This window comes from Silurus meridionalis, chromosome 11 (assembly GCF_014805685.1).
Source record: "Silurus meridionalis isolate SWU-2019-XX chromosome 11, ASM1480568v1, whole genome shotgun sequence".
NCBI classification, from domain to species: domain Eukaryota; kingdom Metazoa; phylum Chordata; class Actinopteri; order Siluriformes; family Siluridae; genus Silurus; species Silurus meridionalis.
In genome coordinates, this window is record NC_060894.1 from 19805384 (window position 1) to 19827124 (window position 21741).

Here is a 21741-nt window from a genome sequence, read left to right on the forward strand (position 1 = left end):
ATCGTCATGGTGACGAACAGGAACAGAAGCGTTTTCCTGCTGTATCAACGTAGGTTTCCCTCAGACTGTTTGAGGATCACTTACAAACTTTCGTTGCAGTTTCCTCTTTGCTGTCTCTGACATTGGTTTTGTATCCTGCAGCATTTTTGATGCTCACGTTCAACAAGAGACTCACGACTTTGCGGCATCTGTGGAGTTTATTTGCATAGGTTTTGGTCTGTAAAGCCAATATGACCCAACGTCTGCCGATAGGGAAAACTGCTGGCACGCTTCCACCTTTAAACTTAAGCATATATCTCGCTTATTTGACTATTGCTGACAAATTTGCCTGCCGTGGTACAGAAAACTGCCTCTGTGGAAAGGTTGTATGTGTGGAATCTTCTTTGTTTTGTTTTTTTTTGTTGGTTTTTTCCCGACAATCGTGTTACTTCTACTGTGTTCTTTCTCATATAACATAAAGTACAATAACAAAGAGTCCAGAGCAAAGCTTTACTGTGTATATGGAAAAAAAACAGCAATTATTTATATACAAAAAGAACAAAAGTATTGGGACATTTGATTGTAGGACACAGGCTTGGTCCTTCACCTTGTCCTGTGTCAGAGTTTTCTCCATTTTCTAACTGCCTTTTTTTTGTTGTTGTTGATGTAGGAAATTTTAAAGTTATACACAATACAACCTTAATTCTAAAAAAGATATGACATTGTAAAATGTAAATAAAAACAATGCTATGATTTGGCAAATCTCATAAATCTATATGCTATTCACAATAAAAAAAAAAAAAATCAATTGTTTAAACTGGAAATATTTACCATTTAAAAAAAAAGAAGGCTAATTAAAGTGTGCTGGCTGGAACAGGTTTCAAAATTGTGTACCACCGTGTAGCATCACGTCTTCTGTCCCTAAACATCTGGGAACTGAGATGACCGTTTGCTGAGATTGTGAGAGAGGAATGTTGCAGAATATGTGTCTGATACAGGATTCTAGCTGCTCAACAGTTCTGAGTGTCCTCCTTTGTGTTTTTCGTTTCATGATGGGCCAGATGGTGAAAGGTCTATACTTGGGCCCATCCATTTCAGCACCCGGACTCTTCTACTACTGCATACTAAATGCAGTATGCAGTGTCTTGTTTAAATATGTAAGGCCTTCCCTGGAAAAGACATTTTTCCGGATGGAAGCCTTTGTCGCTCTAAAACCTGTATGTACATTTCAGCATTGATGGAGCCTTTCCAAATGTGCAAGCTGCCCATTTTACAACACTCCCAAACCATCAGAAATGCGGCTTTTTGAACTGAGCAGCGATAACAAGCCAGACGATCCCTCTCCTCTTTAGTCCGGAGGACATGGTGTCTATAAAAATGTAGATTCGTCCGACCAGAGAATAGTTTTCCAGTTTGCCTCAGTACAATTTAAGCCCAGAGAGGATGGCAGTGTTTGTGGATCATGTTCACGCATGCCTTCTTCTTTGCATGATAGAGATTTAACCTGCATTTGTGCATGATGTTAATAAGCCCATGCAGTGATTTCCATGACAGAATCATGACTTTTTTTTCAAACTGCTGTTTGCCCCGTCCCAACTTTAAAAAAATGTGTTGCAGCCATTAAATTCAAAATGACCTTATTTATTTACAACATTTGATATGTATTTTGTGTTCTATCATGAATGAAATATGGGTTTGTGAGATTTGCAAATCATTGCATTCTTTTTTATGTACATCTTTAGAATTGTGGTTGTAAACTACAGCAAAAAATTGCGTGTCATGCACAAAATATTACAATTTTAACCAAAGAAGTGCTACATTCAAACCACCAACTATGGCATGATGCACATTCTGGATATTCACAATTGTGTATATAACATACACACATTATGTAGTGTTTTTCTGCAACTCTTTTGGTTTTGGTTTTGCTGCCAACGATTAGTGTGGGGAAAAAAAAAAAAAAGAATCTTAGCTGAACCAAATAGGGTAGGGCAAATTTGCATGGTATTACATTCAAGTGCTTTACATGCTTAGGAAAATATGTTTATACCAACAAAAGGCTCAAACATTTAAATCTTCAACTTGTTTTTGTGCTTTTTTAGGATGATATTTTTATACCTGACATATTTGGTTGAAATATATTTGTTATATTGTTTGCTATATTTGTGTTTTTATCTGTCTGTCAGCCCCAAGGTATCTACAAAAAGAACATCCTTGAGGATGATCTTCCCTTTCTGGAATTTGGTGGAAGGATTATATACAGTCAGGAGAGAAACGATTGCTCGTTTTTAACCGAGGATTTGAGGTAATACGTAGGAACTGTTATAGAATATAATGTTGAGATTATTGTCATGAAGTTGATTTTTATCTTATCACACCATGGCATATTTAATGGCCTGAAATATTACTACACACGATTATCATAATCCTGGTGTGCATGCGTATGTTTTTATCTCCACACAGATCCTCTCTCGTGCCTGGCTCGGCCGTGGGCTTTGATTTAGAATGGCCGCCTTCTTTCACCAAGGGGAAGACCAAGAAGGTTGCTTTGGTCCAGCTTTGCGCCTCCGAGGAGAAATGCTACCTTTTTCACATCTCGTCAATGGCAGGTAGGTCGCACGCCTACGGTCTTGAGCGAAACGTGGATCTCTCTCAAAAACCTCCCACTCGCCTCACCTCGGTGTATGCTTGCAGGATTCCCTCCGGGTCTCAAGATGCTTTTGGAGGATGAGAGCATCAAAAAGGTTGGTGTGGGCATTGAAGGAGATCAGTGGAAGCTGCTGTCTGATTACGAAATTAAGATGAAGAATTTTGTAGAGCTCTCTGATTTGGCGAATGAAAAAGTAAGCTTTTTTTTTCCATATTTGAAAACGCTAGTCAGACGCATATAAGCTGATGCACCAGAGAATACCAAGATCTGTAATGTTTTTTTTTCTCTTTTTTTTCCCGTTTAAAATCAGCTGAAATGTGTCGAGAAATGGAGCTTGAACGGGCTTATCAAACACTTGTTCAAAAAACGGCTCTACAAAGATGAAGATGCGCTGTAGCCAATGGGATGACTTTGGGCTTACAGAGGAGCAGAAGCGATATGCCGCAATCGACGCATATGTGAGTCGGACACTGCATTTGATCACATTTAAATTATACCCAGAGGTATTAAACGACCAAGAATACGTTTTATAAATTTCCCATTCTTCAAAGTCGCCGCCTCCTGCTTTGATGACTTTGCACTTTCTTGCCATTGTCTAAGTGAGCCTCACGAGGTCGTCACCTGGTATGATATTCCATTAATCTTGAAGAGTTCTCAAAGGTGTTAAGTGCTTGTTGGCAGCTTCTCCTTCACTTTTTGTTTCCAACTCGTCCAAAACCTCTGCAACTTTTGATTGTGGAGTCCATGTCACCTGATGCAGCACTCGATCACTCTCCTTCTTGGACAAGTAGCTCTTACATAACCTAGTGTTTGGGGTCATTGTCCTGTTGTTAAACAAATGATGGTTCCATTAAGTGCAAGCCAGATGGGATGGCATGTCACTGAAAATCCTGTGGTAGCCATGCTGACTAAGTGTGTCCTCAGTTTTGATTAAATCACCAACAGTGTCACCAGCAAAACACCTCCAAACTATCACATTACCTCCTCCATGCTTCACAGTGGGAACCAAGTAGGTTCTTAGGTTGTATAACAAAGACATGATGGTTAGAACCAAAAATCTCATATTTGGACTTTTCAGAATAAAGTTTTCCACAGATCTCATGTCCATTCCTTGTGTTTCTTGGCCCAAAAATGTCTCTTCTGCTTATTGTTCTTCCCGACATAATGGTTTCTTTGCAACACGTCGACCATGAAAGCCTGACTCGCACAGTCTTCTCTGAAAGTGGAGTTTGACTAAGAACTAAGTCTGCAACTTCAACTATGAGAAGCATTTATGTAAATCGGCAGTTTCTGAGGCTTGTCATTTTAATGGACTTTTCCTCTGCAGCAGAGGTAGCTCTTGTTTTTTTTTTTTTTTTAGAATGGTCCCCCTGAGAGCCTGTTTCATCATAGCATTTAATGGTTTTAAGATTTTCTTTTTTTTTTTTTGATTGACTGAGCTTCATTTCTAAAAGTCTTTTCTATTGACTTAACCGAGTGTTTCTTGTATTATATGGATTTGTACAGACATTGTACTAGCACTATTAGGGCATTTGACTCTATACTCAACCTTACCTCTTCACAAGATAACTGATAGTCTAAAGCAAGTTTAGAAGGAAAGAAATGTCAAAACTGAAGTGCGAAACCATTCCAAGTGACTGCCTTTGAGTTTGCCAACTTGCTAAATGTAGCTACTTTGAACAATATAAAATATTTATATTATATATATTATTAATATATTTTTGTTTACTGCATAAGTCCATACGGGTTCTGTTATACTTTCAATGTCTTCAGTATCAATGTAAATATAGAAAATAAACAAAAGAAAGAAAAACCACTGAAGGAGAAAGTCCAAATTTTTTTATTTTTTTTTTTATATATTTATTTTCATCCCCTTTAAAAAAAATAAATAAATAAAAATGAAAACGACCAAAAAAATGTTTTTGTGACTTCTTCACATTTCTTTACAGGCTGGATTCATAGCACATCAGAAACTGAAGAGAATGGTGGTGAACCCAGGTGAATTTTACTACATGCTTTTTCTTCATGTTTGCATTTGCTTATTTTAAAACAAGAACATGTAAAAGTTAGACACCGTATAGTTAAACGTTTGTGCACACCTGCTCCATGAAGACATGCTTTACTAAAGTTGGTGTGAGAGGAAGAACTCAAGTGTCCTTCATAAAGCCCTGATCTAAACCCCATTTAACACCTGGAACAGGAACATGAAATTCCTCATCACCGTCAGAGTCTGATCTAATGCTCTTGTGGCAGAGTGAGCACATCCTCATAACCATGCTTCCAAATGTAATTATCACAGCAGTAAAGGGGGACTCAAAGATCAGGTGTATATAAACCTTTGACCATATAGTGTATCTAAGCTCGCTAATCAAACGTAATGTAAACATTTTTTCATTCTCTGTTGTGACTGTCGTTCTCGTAATAATCATATTCATGTTGCAATGATACAGGTTCACTGAAAGCTCAAGATTGCTTGAAACAGAGGCTTTGTCAGGTTAGCAGAGAACTTGAAGACCTTGCTAGACGTATTCCAGAGGAACTCGGCTGGACAAGCAGGTTATTTTTATTTATTTAGTTTTTTTTTACCAGTTTGGTTTGTAATGTGTTTTTACATAAGTGTTGTAATAATAGTGCAACCACAATATTTGAATTATTAAATAAAGTTGGTTCCTTCTTCCTCCTTTTCTATATACTGGAGCATTGAATTTGGGATATTTTTGTAGACATGTAACCCAGACTTCTCGCACCTTCTAATTTACACAACATCAACGCCCAAACAAATAGCGAACTGGTTAAAGAATGTTACTAATAATCAACACGTTTTGATTCTGCAGAACTGAAAAGCTAGTGGACGATTTGTCTCGGCAAGTTGCCTCTCTTAAAGAGCTTCTCATAAGTAACCAAAATGTAGAAGAAGAACATTTCCCCAAAGGCAGTATGGATCCCAGGCCTAGATTCAAGAGTGCTGAGATCAACACCATGGATCTTGAAGCCAATCGCACATCTTCTGAAAACAGAAACAGTCATTTTTCATGCAGAGACAATGCAAAACAATCATTGTCCTTGGAAGAAGATAAAAATGTCGCAGTTCAGAAATTACAGGAAGAATGCACCATGTCCTTGGATATCTCTGAGTATGAACTTCACATGCTGGAAGTCCAGGCCAGACAGGAGGAGAACGATGAGCAATCCATTTTAGCATTCGAGGTATGCTTTTATTGCTTCTATTATTAGACTTTAAGTTTTTTTTTTTTTGTGTGTGTGATCTAGTGGTTTGGCTTTCTTTTTGTTTTTTTTTATATATAGAAGAAGAAGAAATCGGCTCTGGAAGACTCTGGTGAATTTTCAAACGAACTCGAAAGTGATGAGGAGTTTGATAGTGAAATGATTCAGGTAGAGCATACCGAGTACGCCTGCTCATTTACACAATTTTCTAATCAGCCAATCGTGCGGCAGCGGCACAATGCAAACGATCATGCAGATACAGGTCAAGAGCTTCAGTTATTTCACATCGAACATCAAAATAGGGCGAAAGAAACGTGAACTATTTGGCTTGGTTGGTAAAGCCAGATGGGTTAATTTTACTATTTCACAAACTGCTGAACTCCTGGGAATTTCACACATAACAATCTTTAGCTAATTTCCCGTTTCTAATTTCATTTAAAACGCCGCTTCTATCTAATAACGCTCCACATCCACACTTTCATTTTGAATCAATTACCAAAGGTTGTTCATCCACACTGAAACGCTTACGTCCCTGTACTGCGCATGACCTGCATCAGTTTCACCTGACGTTTATCAGCGGTGGACAAAGTAGACAAATAAGTCTGCACTTGAGTAAAAGTAGACACTCGGTAAAATATGACTCCAGGAAGAGTAAAAGTGCTCCCTTTAAACTTTCACTGGAGTAAAAGTACAAAACTATTTGGCTTCAAATGTACTTAAGTATCCAAAGTACTATGATTTATTATGGCCATATCATATATCATAATATATGGCTTTAATGATCCTATAATCATTTTTGTCACAAGACTTTTTGTTTAATCAACCCAGTTTATGTGAAAAGACTCTGTTACTCTCAGCACAATGATCTATTAATAGAATGACATTAATGAGTCAAACACTGATTTTGATATCTAATAAAATTATTATGAGCCCCAAACTTTCTTTTCCCCTACAAAAAAAAAAAAAACGTGGTGTTGGGTGTTGTGGCGAGTTTGATTCAGGAGTTTATTCCTTTCAAAATGTTCTGCTTGCTGTTGAACTGACGCTAAAACTATATGTTGATGATAAGTAGATTCCACCAAGCGCCAATCAAAACGAAAAACAGAGCGCCTGAGAAAAAGAAACGACTAATTTCGTTAAATGTAGTAAAATATTTCACTTTGAAATGTAGTGAAGTTAAAGTGAAAGTCACTTTAAATGGAAATACTTCAGTAAAGTACAGATACACAAAAAAGCTACTTAAGTACTGTAAAGAATCACATTTACTTTGTTACTGTCCATCACTGGCGTTTACTTACTTTTTGCCTCTTTAAAACGTCGCGGAAACGGCTATAAATGCGTCATCGTTTTTGAAAGCCTCTATTTTTGTAGTTCACACTGCGACGCTGAAAACGGCGTTTTCCAATTTATCTGCTTTGGAGAGCGTTTCCAAAAAGCAACGTTTGACTGACAGCGCCTCAGTGTGGACGGAAGGCCAAAACAGAGTGAAAAATATGCGTTTACAAACGACGTGTCAGTGTGGTCATGGTCTTAAGTGTTTGTACAGAATGGTGCTAAAAACAAAAAACTGGGTGACAGTTGCGACTGTGTTGTTCAGAAAACGTTCAGAGGAAACTGTCCAGATTGTGTTGAAAGTGCTAGGAAGTGTATTGTAACTCATATATACACATATACTCAATCTGCTCATTACAACCAGAAATGCATCTTGGCATGCAGAAAACATCCAATTTTCATGTGGATGGGCAACAAAAGCAGAAAACCACATCAGGTTCTGCTCTGACTAACCAGGGATGTAAGCTGAGGCCGATGTGATTTGCATCTATCAATGATACATTAAAGATGCATATGAAGCAGCTACTGATTCGATATGATACGATTCACCCCTGTTACAATACGATTCAATTCAAAACGATGCAATGGAAAAAATATGATGCTCTGAAATTCAATATAGTGCAGATCATTCGCTTTTATTTCTTTGGTTCAGCCAGACAGCACATCATTGATTTACTAAAGTGTTCTAAAGCATGGCTTTATCTGTAAAGATACATTTTCAGCCCGCGGATCTGCTTCTGCGTAAATCTTTGTGAAGTAGTGTACTGGTCTTTCAGATAGGCACATTACAAGTGTTGAAAACTAGAAATGAAATTCCCTTTGATAGTCAATTAATACCAAAATCTGCCAGCTGCGTTCTGCTTAGAAGTTACAAAATAAGCTTTTGTTATGTCTCCAGCTGGATCTCTTCATCTGTTTATTTTTTATTTTTTATGTTTCTTTGTTTAGTGTGCTGAAGAAATGGAGAAACTGAACGATAGTATTGAAAAGCAGCCTAACGAAGCCGAGGCCGTTGCCGAGGATGAAGACGAGGTTGTTGAAGAGGATGAAGAGGAAGGATTTGGTAAATTTTTTGTTCAGGTCCTTTATTTGCATATAAAAAACATTTTCTCAATTAAAGTAATTTTCTGCAAAAGAAATCACAGTGGTATTCTTGGAACACCAATAAAGCCTGACATAGCGTGATGTTGCAGAAATTTCTCTGGATGGAAGTCAGTGGAGGAAACCAGATTCTTGCAAAGTCAAGATCATATCATCTATTTTTTTTCCCCCCAGTGGTAGCCAGTTGCTAACTGGTTCAAACCAAAATAACAGAATTCATTTTTATGCAAATTAATTCAGAATGTTAAAAAAAAAAAAATCTGTGGTGTTCATGTCTGCAGGAACTCTGGCAGAATTTGAAAGTACAGGAATTTGGCAGATTTCTGCATGGAAAATGAATCCCATTGTACTTTTATTTGGTTACATTTCATTTCATGGAACTTTCATGAATCTGTGTTTCTCTTGAAGCCTTTAAGACAATGCAGCCTATATTAGTAACAAACAACATAGTCCTCTATCCTGAGCAACTTTCCATGTTGTGTAAGGTGACACCAGAAACTCCTTTCAAAACAGATATATCACAAATGCTTCACACAAGTCCCTATGTAAAGATATAGAATATAGAAATGATATAGTATTGGTCTATATCAGGGGTGCTCACTTTTTTTGGGCTTGCGAGCTATTAAATCAAAATGATCTACCCACTTTAAAAATGCTAAATATATATTTATATATTATACATAATGAGCAAAACATGAGTGGTGAAATGAAGAAAAGATTATGAGGAAGAAGATGATGATCTTTTCATCAGGGCACCTGTTAATGGGTGGATTTATTTATAAACCAGCAAGTGAACATTTTCTCCTCAAAGTTGATGTTAGAAGCAGGAAAAATGGGCAAGTGTCAGAATCAGAGCGATTTTGACAAATTGTGATGTCTAGACGACTGAGTCAGAGCATCTCCAAAACTGCAGCTCTTGTGGGCTGTTACTGGTCTGCAGTGGTCAGGGTTTATTAAAAGTGCTCCAGGAACAGTGGTGAACCGGCGACAGGGTCGTAGGCGGACGAGGCTCATTGATGCACGAGTTGTGCGAAGGCTGGCCCGTGCTGTACGCTAATGCTGGATGGGTCAGGACTGTTTTGGCAGCGAAGGGGATCTTAGGCAGGTGGTCATAATGTTATTTATAACATGTTATATTTACAATAGATGTTTGCGTACCTTGAATAACCGCATTCCTGCATCCTTTTGGAACAATAAAGTTCAACACATTTATGGTCACTAACTTGGTGATCGGCGTATTGGGCACCCCTGGTATATATAGTATAGTAATTGTATTGCAGCTGGAGCTAATGTCAAGGCTGCCATCATAAGGAATGAATTCTCTCTTTCTCCCGTTTCAAATGTAGAATTCGAATGCAAATATATGTCTTGAATGAGTGAAGGTACAGCAGATCTTTTTATATGGTTATATAACTTAGACCTAATTACCTGCTCGACACAGCGGTTGATTCGGCCAACTGTATACTTCTGAAGTGTGCGGGATCCGTATACAGGACGTGATTCACATGCTCATATCCTGTAAATATACAGTACATGCTATTCATGGGTTTGGGGGAAATTGTGTCCAAGCCTTAGGAATGAATTAATTAGTGGGTTTTTTTATTTTTTTATTATTTTTTTGTTTGTTTCTCATAAAAGTTTTCGTTACAGCTTTAAATTATGCATGAAATATATATACGCAATTGTGCTTGTGATCAAATTAAAGTCAAATAACCATTTTAGCTGCAAAAAATGGCTTTCAATAACGAACCATTTGTGTGAATAACATCGTGTTCAGTTGTCATCGTTGCGAGTGTGTCAATTGTTGTTGTTTTTTTGTCCACATTTAGATGCACATTTCCCCGAGCCAACACCTGAGCAGATCAAATGCCTGAAAATGTATTTTGGACATCACAATTTTAAACCGTATGTCTGCACCTACTCATTTTATTTTATATTAAGCTCTCCTGATTTTCAGTCTTATTATGTAGTTGTATTCAATTAAATATCCCAGATGTCACACTTTTAAAGGGTGACGGAGGAATTTATACATTTTAATTGTATTTGCTGATGTAAAAGCATAAAGTATGAGTGCATGCACGATTTTAGCACCGCGATCTCCACAGAACTCATGCAGAAGCGAAGTCTAATTTAGCAAATGACACTCATCTGCAGGGTACAATGGAAAGTGATTCAGTCCGTGCTTGAGCAGAGGAGGGATAACCTTGTTGTCATGGCAACTGGTAAGGTTTTTTTTTTTTTCTTTTTCGGGAAGGGTGATGATTATTTGTTCTATCTTTTTTTTTGTTTGTTTTGTTTTCGTTTCTTCTCTTTTTTTAGTTTGTTGTTTTAGTGGACGTTAGCCGGGTTTGTAGGAATGGCCTCGGATCTTATTCTCTGTGTTATTTTGCTAGCTCATAGATATTATGTTTCTTCAAACCATGCGCATAATGCGCGAGCTTCTCCAGGCCACAGTCGTCTTAAATTATGTAATGCCTGAAGAGAGAAATCCCAGGTGGCAATGTGTAATGCAGAAAAGATTAAAGTTGCAGTCTGTGAGGTTTATTCCCAGATCTGAAATACCTTGATTTAATATGTACTGTAGAAAAGCAGAGCTGTGATTGGTAGTATTTTTTGCTTTAGCTCGTTTGCTTATTTCATATGATCTACAAACTTGTAATTTTTAGGCCTAGAAATTATCCGCAACTCTACTAGAACATTGACACTGGCCGCTGGTGGTGTAACGGTACACAGAATTCACAGTTCGGTTTGAACCTCGGTTTTTAAATCGCAGTTGGGTTTGGTACAGTTAGGGGAAGAAAACATAAAATTGCTTGTCGTTTTTTTGTTTGTTTGTTCATTTTATTAACGTTGTTTATTATTATTATTAACATTAGTGAGCATCAACAGTTGACATTTTTATAGAAAAAAGACAATTTTAAATAAAATGCCTGCTTGGTTTAAATTCAAAATCAAATAGAATAAATCAAATGAATTCAATAGACTTTTTTTTTTAATCATATTAATCAAAAAGAAAAATTGAATTAAATAGTTGAAATCTTTCTGACACAATTTGGGTAATAAAGATGTGTATATAAGTAAGTGTGTGTGTGTGTGTGTGTGTGTGTGTGTGTGTGTGTGTGTTTTACATTTACCATTTAATTTTCTAAAGAATTAATTAAATTAAATTAATTAATTAAATTTTCTAAAGATATGATCTTAACTGTTCTACCTACTCTAGCATAATTTAACAAATGTATTCATTCCTTCCATCCTTCATTCATTCACTCCCTCGATATGCAGATTTGTCAGGATTTTCTCTTTTTAAACGAAAAAAAGTCCATTTCGCTAGACCGTCATAAAAACATGGCATCGATTTCACACGTGCGCAAAACAAAATCTGCTATGGAGTGAGTAGCCACAGTGACGCCGCGCTTAAAATGCAGGGCGGAGATCAAACAATCCTGCGGTCAGCCACTTAATACGTTCGTAACGGAACTCAGATTTTAACTATATTCCACACGTATAAAGGATTGCATTCGGTACACGTGTGCACCGGACCGAAAGCCCTGTACTGAAACGGTTTGGTATGAATATGTGCACCGTCACACCCCTACTGGCCGCTAATATATATTTTTTTAACATGTTGGTGAGGTGAAAGTAAAATCTTGTGCATTTGTTTCACTGTAATTGCAGTTTGCAAAGTAGGATACAAAGTGCTCTGAAAATGGTTTAAATGCTAAACCTCTGTGCTGATGCTTTAAGCTAAGTGCGTTATTTTATTTTTTTTTAAACTGCTTATGTACATATAACATAATTATCAGTATGTATAACTCATTGTACAGGTTATGGAAAAAGCTTGTGCTTCCAGTTCCCTCCCGTCTACTGTGTGAACATCAGCGTTGTCATTTCCCCTCTGATCGCACTAATGGAGGACCAGGTGCTGCAGCTCCGGTACGTGACTCTGTAGTTACATTTCCATGCGTGTACGAGCAGCTTGATTTGTTCATATTGAATTTGCAGGTCATTCTGTACATCCTGAAACAACTGACTGACTTAATATAAATGTTTATAATTAACATGTAATAAGCATGAATTAGAACATTGTCCTCTCAAGCATTTGCAATGTAAAATACCGGAGGAACACATTTGCCGCACATCTCATACATCACGATACTTCCCTATAATTTACATAATGAGCTCTATATATCTTTGTACACAACAATATTCTATTAACATTGTTATTTTCTTTGTGCTTTCCAGGATGTCCAACATCCCTGCTTGTTTTCTTGGATCGGCCCAGACCCATAATGTACTTTCTGGCTTACAAAAGTAGGCAGAGGTTTTTTTTTCTTTGACTGATCATAAAAAGTGTCATGTTTTGACTTTACTCATAATTGTTTTTGATTTGTACGTGCGAACCCCAGGGGGCAATTCAGAGTTGTTTACATGACACCAGAATTCTGCTCAGGAAACATACACCTGCTTGAACAGCTGAATAAATCGATCGGTATGAAGTTTGTTTTTTTCGTACTACTTGATTTTTTTTTTTTTTTTTCAGCAAGGCACAATTTCTTCTGCAAATAATAGAATGTCTTTTTTTAGGGATTTGTCTGATCGCAGTGGACGAAGCCCATTGTATTTCTCAGTGGGGGCACGATTTCCGAAGTGCTTATCGAGATCTTGGCAAATTGAAAAGAAGACTTGTAGATGTAAAATACTTTTACATAACCAATCCCTTTTTTTTTTTTTTTTACTAAATTTAAAATTTTAATACATCTATACCACGGTCTCATAGGTTCCCATTGTAGCACTCACCGCTACGGCAAGCCCCTCCATTCGGGATGACATAGTGAAGAGCCTCCACTTGCAGAACCCACTCGTGACTTGCACTTCATTCGACCGGCCCAATCTCTACCTAGATGTCAACCGCAAATCCGGCGAAATCATCCAAGACCTTAAATCTTTCTTGGTGAAAAAGACAGGGTGTGCCATTATTTTTTTAATGTGAACCATCTGGTTAATGGCGATTTTATATACAGGATTGCTAGTGATACGTTTTGTTCGTGGACATCTCATTTCAGGGCTGATTATGAATTCGAGGGTTCCGCCATTGTGTACTGTCCATCGAAGAAGGAATCAGAGAGAGTGACATCTGCTCTGTTAAAGCTGGGCATCCGCTGTGGAGTGTATCACGCCGGTCTCGGCCTCAAGCAGAGGAGAGAGACACAGTATCAGTTCATGAGAGACGAGATACAGGTTGGTTTAAAGATATTCTGTTTGTAAGGTATGAATTTTGGCCACACTATTTTACCAGTTTGGTAAAAAAAAACTAAAAATCACACAATCCCTACAGAATGTAATGCAGCATTTGAAAAAAGGAAAGAATTGGTGAATAAAAAAGAGAAAATGATTTTAAAATTGCGGTATATTTCAGTATAAATTCTGGTTATAAATATGGTCCTTGTTTAATGAAAGTGACTTCTTATTGTACACTGTGTAATTATATTGTCCAACAAAATCTCTGAGACTGATAAATAACTTAAATGTCATTAATTGTTCAATGATCACATTCTACCCGTAGTGTGTGGTGGCTACCGTAGCTTTCGGAATGGGAATTAACAAGCCCGATATTAGAAAGGTAATTCATTACGGAGCGCCAAAAGAGATGGAGTCTTACTACCAGGAGATCGGACGAGCAGGTAGAGATGGCCTGCCCAGTGCTTGCCATGTCCTCTGGACACCCAATGACATGGCACTCAACAGGTGATTCTTTTGTAACGTTAATTAATTCTCTAGAGTCCTTTTCTTTCAAGAGCTAGTTTTACTTTCATTTCATCACAATGCATCTCAGGACTAAGACCTTCCTCCATTTGCTCAGGTTTCTACTCAACAAGACAAATTGTGACAGATTCAGGGGATACAAAATGGAAATGATGGGCAAGATGGAGAAATATTTAAATTCCACGAAGTGCAGAAGGAAGTAGGTTGAGTGCATGCCAGGACATTGTCTTATGTGTTTTGCATATGCAAATGCACTAGCTTAAAATCCCCTGCCTTTTGTATTTTTACTAAATAAAAAACTTTTAACAGTCATTTAAGTCTTATTTTACACTTCGGGAATAGTATGCTCCTTTATTTATATCCTTACAGACTATTGTGTTATAAGTATATGATTGAAATCAGTGTCTTGTGTTTTTCTTTTCTTTTCTTTTGCTTTTTGACAAATGTTTGCAGGTTAATCTTATCCCATTTTGAGGATAAGCAACTCAGAAAAGTCACCTCAGGGATAATGGGCACCAGCAAGTGTTGCGACAACTGCAAATCCGGGTACGTGTCAGCAGCACGTGACATACAGTAAAAAACGATCACGTTAATGCACTCGTTCTTGATAGAAAAAGGTCTGATAATTCAGTGATCCTCACTATACCCTTTCTTGTCTCTGATCAGTTTTCTGTAATTGCCTGTAATCTCTAAAAAGCTTTTTTCCCTCCTTATATTCTCTCTAAACAATCACCCACTCTCTTATCATCATCATCCCATTTCTTTGTTCCTTGTTTTTTTCCCCCTCTCTGTCGTTATCCACCCGATAATCATCCTGTCAGTTGTTCTTCCTCTGTTCTTTCTCAGCATCATCTAAATTTCACTGACGGCTTTATGAATTGTATCATTTGAGTCAGATAGACTCATAACCTGGTAGTCTGTGTGATGCATCTCTGTCTATGAAATGCATAAAAGGTTCAACAATTTTGCAATTAGCAAAACGGAATTTTAGAGTATATCATGTAAGGCGTAACTCCACATCAGTTCCACAAAAGCATGTGTTTTTTCAGCAAAACATTTGCCAGGTGATATTAGTGATTATCAGTTTATGATATATTAGTGCAATTGTTCAATCTTATAGATTTAACCAACTAATGATGAATCTTTAGTAAATACTTCTAAAAATCCTATATTAAGTTGTATTTTATTTATTGTCGATGGGGCTGGTGGCATATGAGCTTGATATAGTAGTAGATGGAAAGTATGGTGCCTACAAGAACAGCCGTTCAGCTCATTAGTGACTTCACCTGCCCCTTCTTCTCTACCAGCCTGGGCATCCTGGTGGGGGACAAGAGACACGCAGCACCAATTGGCACCTTCATGTGGCCCTAAAACTGGAGCATGTGGCTGAGCATTTTTGCATCTCCTCATGTTCCTGCTACATTTCTTACCTTGTATGTGTGGAAGAGTCCATTCGGTATGACGCCTAAAAGGGTCTTGTCTTCCCCCTTTTTTTAGCACTTAATGTTTTTTATTCCATCACTTTTGGCAGCTGCCATCAAGCCACCCAAGTGCTGGCCAGGCCGCTTTTTTTAATGAACCTCTGCGCCATATTTTGTCTATTTTGTCTCTCTACCTACACAGATAATCTGGTATGTTGAAATCTGGGGACACTTTTTGAATAGGGAGTTCAAAGTCCAAGTTCAAAGCAGCGTTTTCTTTTATTTAAATTTCCTAGTTAGATATTTGAATTTCAAAGTAATGAGTTTTATTTGGCCTTTAGTGTGATGCGACTCTGGGTTTTGTAGCGGTCAGCTTTACTGCTGCGGATGCTGGAGACCTTGTCCCATCATTTCAAAGGAAACATAACCATGTATATTTTTTGCACACATTTTTTTAAAAATTGTGGGGCGTCATGATGATACAGTGGTGTAAGATGTTCCTATAAAATGAGAAATTAATCAGAACAAGCGCATTAATATTAACCTGTGATTAGCATTGTACCATTGTCAGTGTGCCGAAGAATAAATAAATAATGCAATAAATGTAATTTCCCAGGTATAAAAGATTGTTTGTTTGACAACTGACGTTAGCGCACAAGAGCTGATCATTCTCCAAAGTTTAAATTTTTTAGAAACTTTGTAGACTCAATAATGATTGATTATTTGGCTCTGGTATTCCATGTATTCTGAATTCTGACTCTTAGCATCAACACCTATAACATATTTAGTCAGTGCTCTCCTGCTAAATCTTTATAAGTTTCTGTGATTTCCCTCAGGCCCATGAAAAGCCAAAGCCAGGACTTTTCAGATCAGGATATGCAGGACTTTGGTGTGCAAGCGTTCCAGCTGATGGGAGCCGTGAGTGCGATGGGAGAGAAATTCGGTATTACGGCTCCCATACTGATGCTGCGTGGATCAGTAAGATTTCACAACTACAAGTTCCCAGTCATGGCTGGAGGCTACGTTACATGCCTCCATGATAAAATATTTTGTTCAATGTATTTGACTGGTCATTTCCTAAATTGCACACCTCAATTCGATTCTTGCAGGCCGCTCAGAGAGTTCCCGATTGCTATAGGAAGGATGCGTTGTTCGGCAAGGGCAGGGGTGTGTCTGAAACCTGGTGGAAGGCGCTTAGCCGTGAGCTCATCAGTGAGAAGTACCTAGTGGAGGCGTCCGGTTATAACAGGTTCAGCACGCTCTGCAAACTCACTCCCAAGGTACTGGTGACTGCAGTTTAATTCATCACACGACATAATATGACAGTAATGTTTTAGAGTGTACGGTGTAGGAAAAATTTGAAGATTGTCTGATTCGATTTATTAAATCAGGGCCGTGCCGATATTTTTAATTCTGCAGCTTTTTCTGTGTTACCTGTCCAGGACGCTCCAGAATTTAGCAGGTGGTGCGTCAGTAATAATGGTCCGTGGGGAAACACAGTGCTCCGTGTGTTGTTAAATGGACTTAATTAACTATACGAAACAAATAATTTGCCTCAATGTTTTTTTTTATTCTATTCGAATTGCACAAGTTACTCGAGGAATCATTTCAGCCCTAGATATATAATTATATGATATGTGGTATGGTCACAGGGCAGGACATGGCTAAGCAAAGCCCAGAATGAGAAACACAGAACCCTTCTTCTTCAACCTAACAGAGATTTGTGTGCAAGAGTCGGTGAGCCCAAGTAAGTGTAAATATCTACCTTCCTGAATCCCCCACTCACTGACCCTAAACCCTGAGTATTCACGTTTCCCTTTCTCATCCACACACTCTTCTTCTTTCCTGTCATGCTCTGGCTTTCGTCCCTGAACTCGTTTATTCACTTTCACTTTTGTGCGTTGTACTTAGGGGTGCACGATATTGGCCAAAATATCGAAAATGATAATTAGACGATATTTTGTTGTGTGTTAATAGTGTGTGTGCGAGTGTGGACAGCTGACTCCCAAAAAAAATAATGTGTGCATCATCTTTTGCGTAAAATTCTTACATTTAATCAGTCAGTTAGAATAATAAGACATTTTGAAATCAGTTGAAATCATTTTCAACAAAATTCATCTTTGAAATGCAGAGGAAACAGAAGCTGCATCAGAAGTGGCATTTACTATATGAAGTAATGATATATGATATAAATGTACACATTTTCTGCTCCCTCACATCGTGAATTTTGTGAACGTACTAAATTGATTTTTATCATGCAGCAAACGAACGCACTCTTAAACTCGTTTCCCCACGTGATGTATGCGTGCACTCTCTAGGTGTGTTTTGTTTGGGTTTTGCGAGATACTCGATGTCGATGTCGAATCGCACATCGTTAAAACAACAACTAGAACGGACATTGTCTCAAAGCAGCTTATGCGTTCACTCATGCTGTGGCATGTTCACTTACTTTCCCTCTATTTAGACCTTATTGAACTCGACTTCGATAACATCTGAAGGATGTGGCAAAAGTGAGATCAACCATATACCGCTTATCGAGACATCAAAGCGTGCACGGTGTCCTGAAACTGACACGCGTTGTTGAAAGTAGTGTGTGGGAACTTGGTTTGAGTTTATTCATAGGCTCTTGTGCTTTTAAAAAAGCCTGCAGCTCTTATTTGAGGATTTCCCTCTTTCTTTGTAACGCTGGTTGAATGAGTTTTCGAAACGGTATACCTGCATCTGATTGTTATGTCTTTTTTATTTTCTAAATTCATGTTTTATTCATAGTTTAATTCATATTTTAAATGCCCTGCATCATCACAACATGAGAGATGACTTCGTGTTCTTTATATTTGTCCAAAGAAAAAAACAAGATCTGAAACCTGCTGGGGTTCGTGTTCAAGAAGAGGCTTCATCAAGCACTCAGGTTAGTGTTAAACTGTATGTGTGTGTATGTGTGTGTGTGTGTGTGTGTGTGTGTGTATATATATATATATATATATATATATGTGTGTGTATATGTATATGTCTCTCTCTGTTAAAATAAACCTACCATAAAAATTCTAGACTTTTCATTTCACAGGGGATCAAATAATTATTTCCCCCATTGTACATATCAAATATTGGTCACTTTCTCAGTAATTAATTAATAGCACATCTACTAATAATTATAAATAAATTAACCTTTTTTACCGGCACAAATATGTTAGAAATGATGCAGCACTTCTTTAGATCGACGCATCACATCGTTATTTGTTATAATTTGCACTAATGCGAATCGGTGAATCTTGCAATCCCTTGTATAGGCTCTCAATCCCAACTGTGCCATGTATTTAATTATGCATCACTGCAATCCCAAAAAAACCTGTACACAATTTAGGGAATGTTTTACTTCCTCTGTCTGTTGCAGAGATCGAGTTTCAGGTCTCAGGTTGGCTCCAGTGCTGTGGTAAAGAATGACGGAGCACTTCATTACAGGTATGTTGAATTTTTTTTTTAGATTTCTGTCTATGTTGAGCTGTTCAATGTTTTTTACCACTGATTATTGAGTTACTTTTCCAAATATCACTGCTGCCACTCAGGTCAGTTCCTGGTTTGCTCCCTGCACCTAAAGTTACACCTCAACCTTCTGCCAGAGAAATGGAGCTACAGGTATTAATCTGTACCACTGTCACTTTTATTTCTAGTGGTTTTATAAATCACAGGGTCCTGATTTATATCCTTAAAACACAGATTTTTGCTAAGTACCTTTAGATGTTTTTACTATATAGCACTAACATTATAAATAGAGTATGTGGATCATTTCAGACCATTCTGTCTCCCTGTGTGCTGTGATCTATTAAAGGCTGAGCTCTACAGCAAGCTGGTAGCTGAGCGGCAGAAGCTGGCCAGCATGAAGGACATCCCTCCTGCCATCCTGGCCACCAATAAAATCCTCCTGGACCTAGCCAAATTAAGGTATAGAGAAAAGTTGCCGAGTAGAATTTGGTCAGAAGCTATACTCTGGATGTGGTAAACATGCAGTGATTTAATATACACACCGTTGTAGGAGGTCAAATGTGTGCAGTGAAAACGTGCACCACACTATTACACCACACCTCCACCAGTCGGAACTGTTGACACGAGACAGGGTGGTTACATCAGTTTATTCTTTTGACGCCAAATTCGAACCCTGCCCAAGTAATTGGGACGCATCAGCGTGTGAACATTAAGTTTTCGAGTGATCATGAGTTCATGACTCAATCTGGAGGAGTGTTTGTAAAGACGGTATCAAAAAAGTTCTGAAACGAGTTCTGTTTACAAAAAAAGTACTTTATGTTTGCACTCTATCATATTCAAAATAGTCCCCTTGAACAGCGGCCTCAGTGTTCCTCACACTTCTGGAACGTGTCCTGGAAGTCTCGAGTCTTTTCGAAGCGTGTTGAGCACCTTCTGCAGTTCGTACTTGATCTCCGGGAAGATGGCGAAGTTTACAGGAGCCAAATCTGGCGAGTAGGGTGAGCGCAGAAGCGAGATCATGTCGATCGTTGTCCAACGATCATCATGCGCAAGTTGCTGAACGGTTTCCTCATTTCCGGTGGTCGAGATCTTCGAAGGTCTTCCTGATCTCTCGTCTTCCAGTTATGTTCTTCCGCTCATGCCTCTCAAAAAAACCTTGAAAAACTTGTTGCACCGTAATTAAATTGCAGACGTGGTACACCATAGTTTCAAAACTTTTTAAAAACACCTCATACTGTGCTGCTGCCTCATTGGTGTGTGTGTGTGTGTGTGTGTGTGTGTGTGTGTGTGTGTGTGTGTGTGTGTGTGTGTGTGTGTGTGTGTGTCTGTGTGTGTCTGTGTGTGTGTGTGTGTCAGGCCCTGCTCAGTAGCCAAGCTGAAGCTGGTGGACGGTGTGTCTGAGGCTAAAGCAGCCATGTTGGCTCCTTTACTGCAGACCATCACAGACTTTTGCCAGACACATGGCCTGCAGGTAAACATCACTACACGCTTTATTTATAGAATTTTAATTAAATAGTTTGTTAGACTCCATTTAGGAAATACAGATGTGTATGCAATTGTGTGTGTGTGTATATAACAAATGTCTTAATTCCTTCCATCCTTCAGTCATTTACTCCCTTGATATATAGCTTCTCAGGTTTTTCTCCTTTTTAAGAGAAATTCTTGAAGCAGGACAAAAATGGGTAAAGAATCCATACCGCTAGCATTAGCCACTAGCCACTTCCTGCTAAACTGGTTAGCGGCTAACACTAGGGATTCTTTAGCATTTTCATGCACATACAAAACAAAATTTATTGTGTGGCATGACAGTGACACTGCGCTAACTCTAGTTTCTTTTATTTATTTATTTATTTATTTATTTATTTATTTTTAAATATAAATACCTCTGGCATTGTTGTGTATGTTTTCAAGTTTAATAATAATAATTAAAAAATGCACTCAAAGTGCGAGGCGGAGATTAAACAAACACTAAACAAATGCATGTGAACCAAACCGAAAGCCCTGAACTGAAAATTTAGATACAAATACGTGTACCGTTACACAACTAATATATATGTAATAATTATATTATAATATTGCTGATCTGAACCTGCTCTCTCTCTTTTGTATCTATAGGAGGCTGTCACTTCCAGCTCTTCTTATTCCTGTATGGAACAGACACACAGTGCAAAGACAGGAAAAGCCCTAACGCTGGCTCTGTCCGACAGCGTGGCATTAACTTACAGACTTTTTCAGATTGAAGGCAGAAGCATGGTAATTATCAGTTTGAATTTAGTTATTATTTTATAGGGGATTCCCTGACTGTCGAGTCTTGCCTACCGTAGACTGATAGTCAAATCGTGTATGCTTGCGAAGGAGAAGGGGGGGGGGTTTCCCCACACAGAAACAACTTTCTAATAAAGCAACCAAAACTGCATGTCAAGTTTTAGTGAAAACTGACGATGCCTTTTTATATTTTTTAAGTCTAAAATCAAAGGCAATGTAGATAAACATTTGTAAAAAGATCACAATCAAAAATAAATGTAAAGAATTAAATTAGAGCAGAAAACACCTTTTACTCTCCCAGACATTGTTAAATATTTGAATGAATTATTTATTTAATTATTATTCATTTAATATTTAATAAAATGTTCAATTAATTAATTGAATATATATTCACGCACTTTTGAAAATATTTTCACGCACATTAAAAATATAAAACTTTTTTCTTTTCACATTCAAATTGTTATTTGTATTTGAAAAAACAGTATTTCCCAGTGAAATCGGACATTAAGCACCCCCATATAACCA

General features: G+C 37.8%; 1 protein-coding gene across 1 annotated transcript in view; it reads left to right on the forward strand.

Annotated features, from left to right (window-relative positions):
• wrn (WRN RecQ like helicase) overlaps positions 1-21741 on the forward strand; it is a 30486-nt gene that overhangs the window by 764 nt on the left and 7981 nt on the right. The window contains 30 exon segments of the mRNA XM_046860928.1: positions 2166-2284; positions 2443-2588; positions 2674-2822; positions 2940-3016; positions 3018-3087; positions 4579-4627; positions 5080-5185; positions 5464-5836; positions 5936-6022; positions 8135-8249; positions 10117-10192; positions 10442-10509; positions 12112-12220; positions 12530-12598; positions 12694-12776; positions 12872-12978; positions 13065-13252; positions 13351-13525; positions 13851-14032; positions 14148-14249; positions 14504-14596; positions 16308-16449; positions 16581-16751; positions 17124-17218; positions 18316-18379; positions 18863-18930; positions 19035-19104; positions 19298-19410; positions 20308-20422; positions 21067-21204. Coding sequence (XP_046716884.1) covers positions 2166-2284; positions 2443-2588; positions 2674-2822; positions 2940-3016; positions 3018-3087; positions 4579-4627; positions 5080-5185; positions 5464-5836; positions 5936-6022; positions 8135-8249; positions 10117-10192; positions 10442-10509; positions 12112-12220; positions 12530-12598; positions 12694-12776; positions 12872-12978; positions 13065-13252; positions 13351-13525; positions 13851-14032; positions 14148-14249; positions 14504-14596; positions 16308-16449; positions 16581-16751; positions 17124-17218; positions 18316-18379; positions 18863-18930; positions 19035-19104; positions 19298-19410; positions 20308-20422; positions 21067-21204 — 3519 coding nt within the window.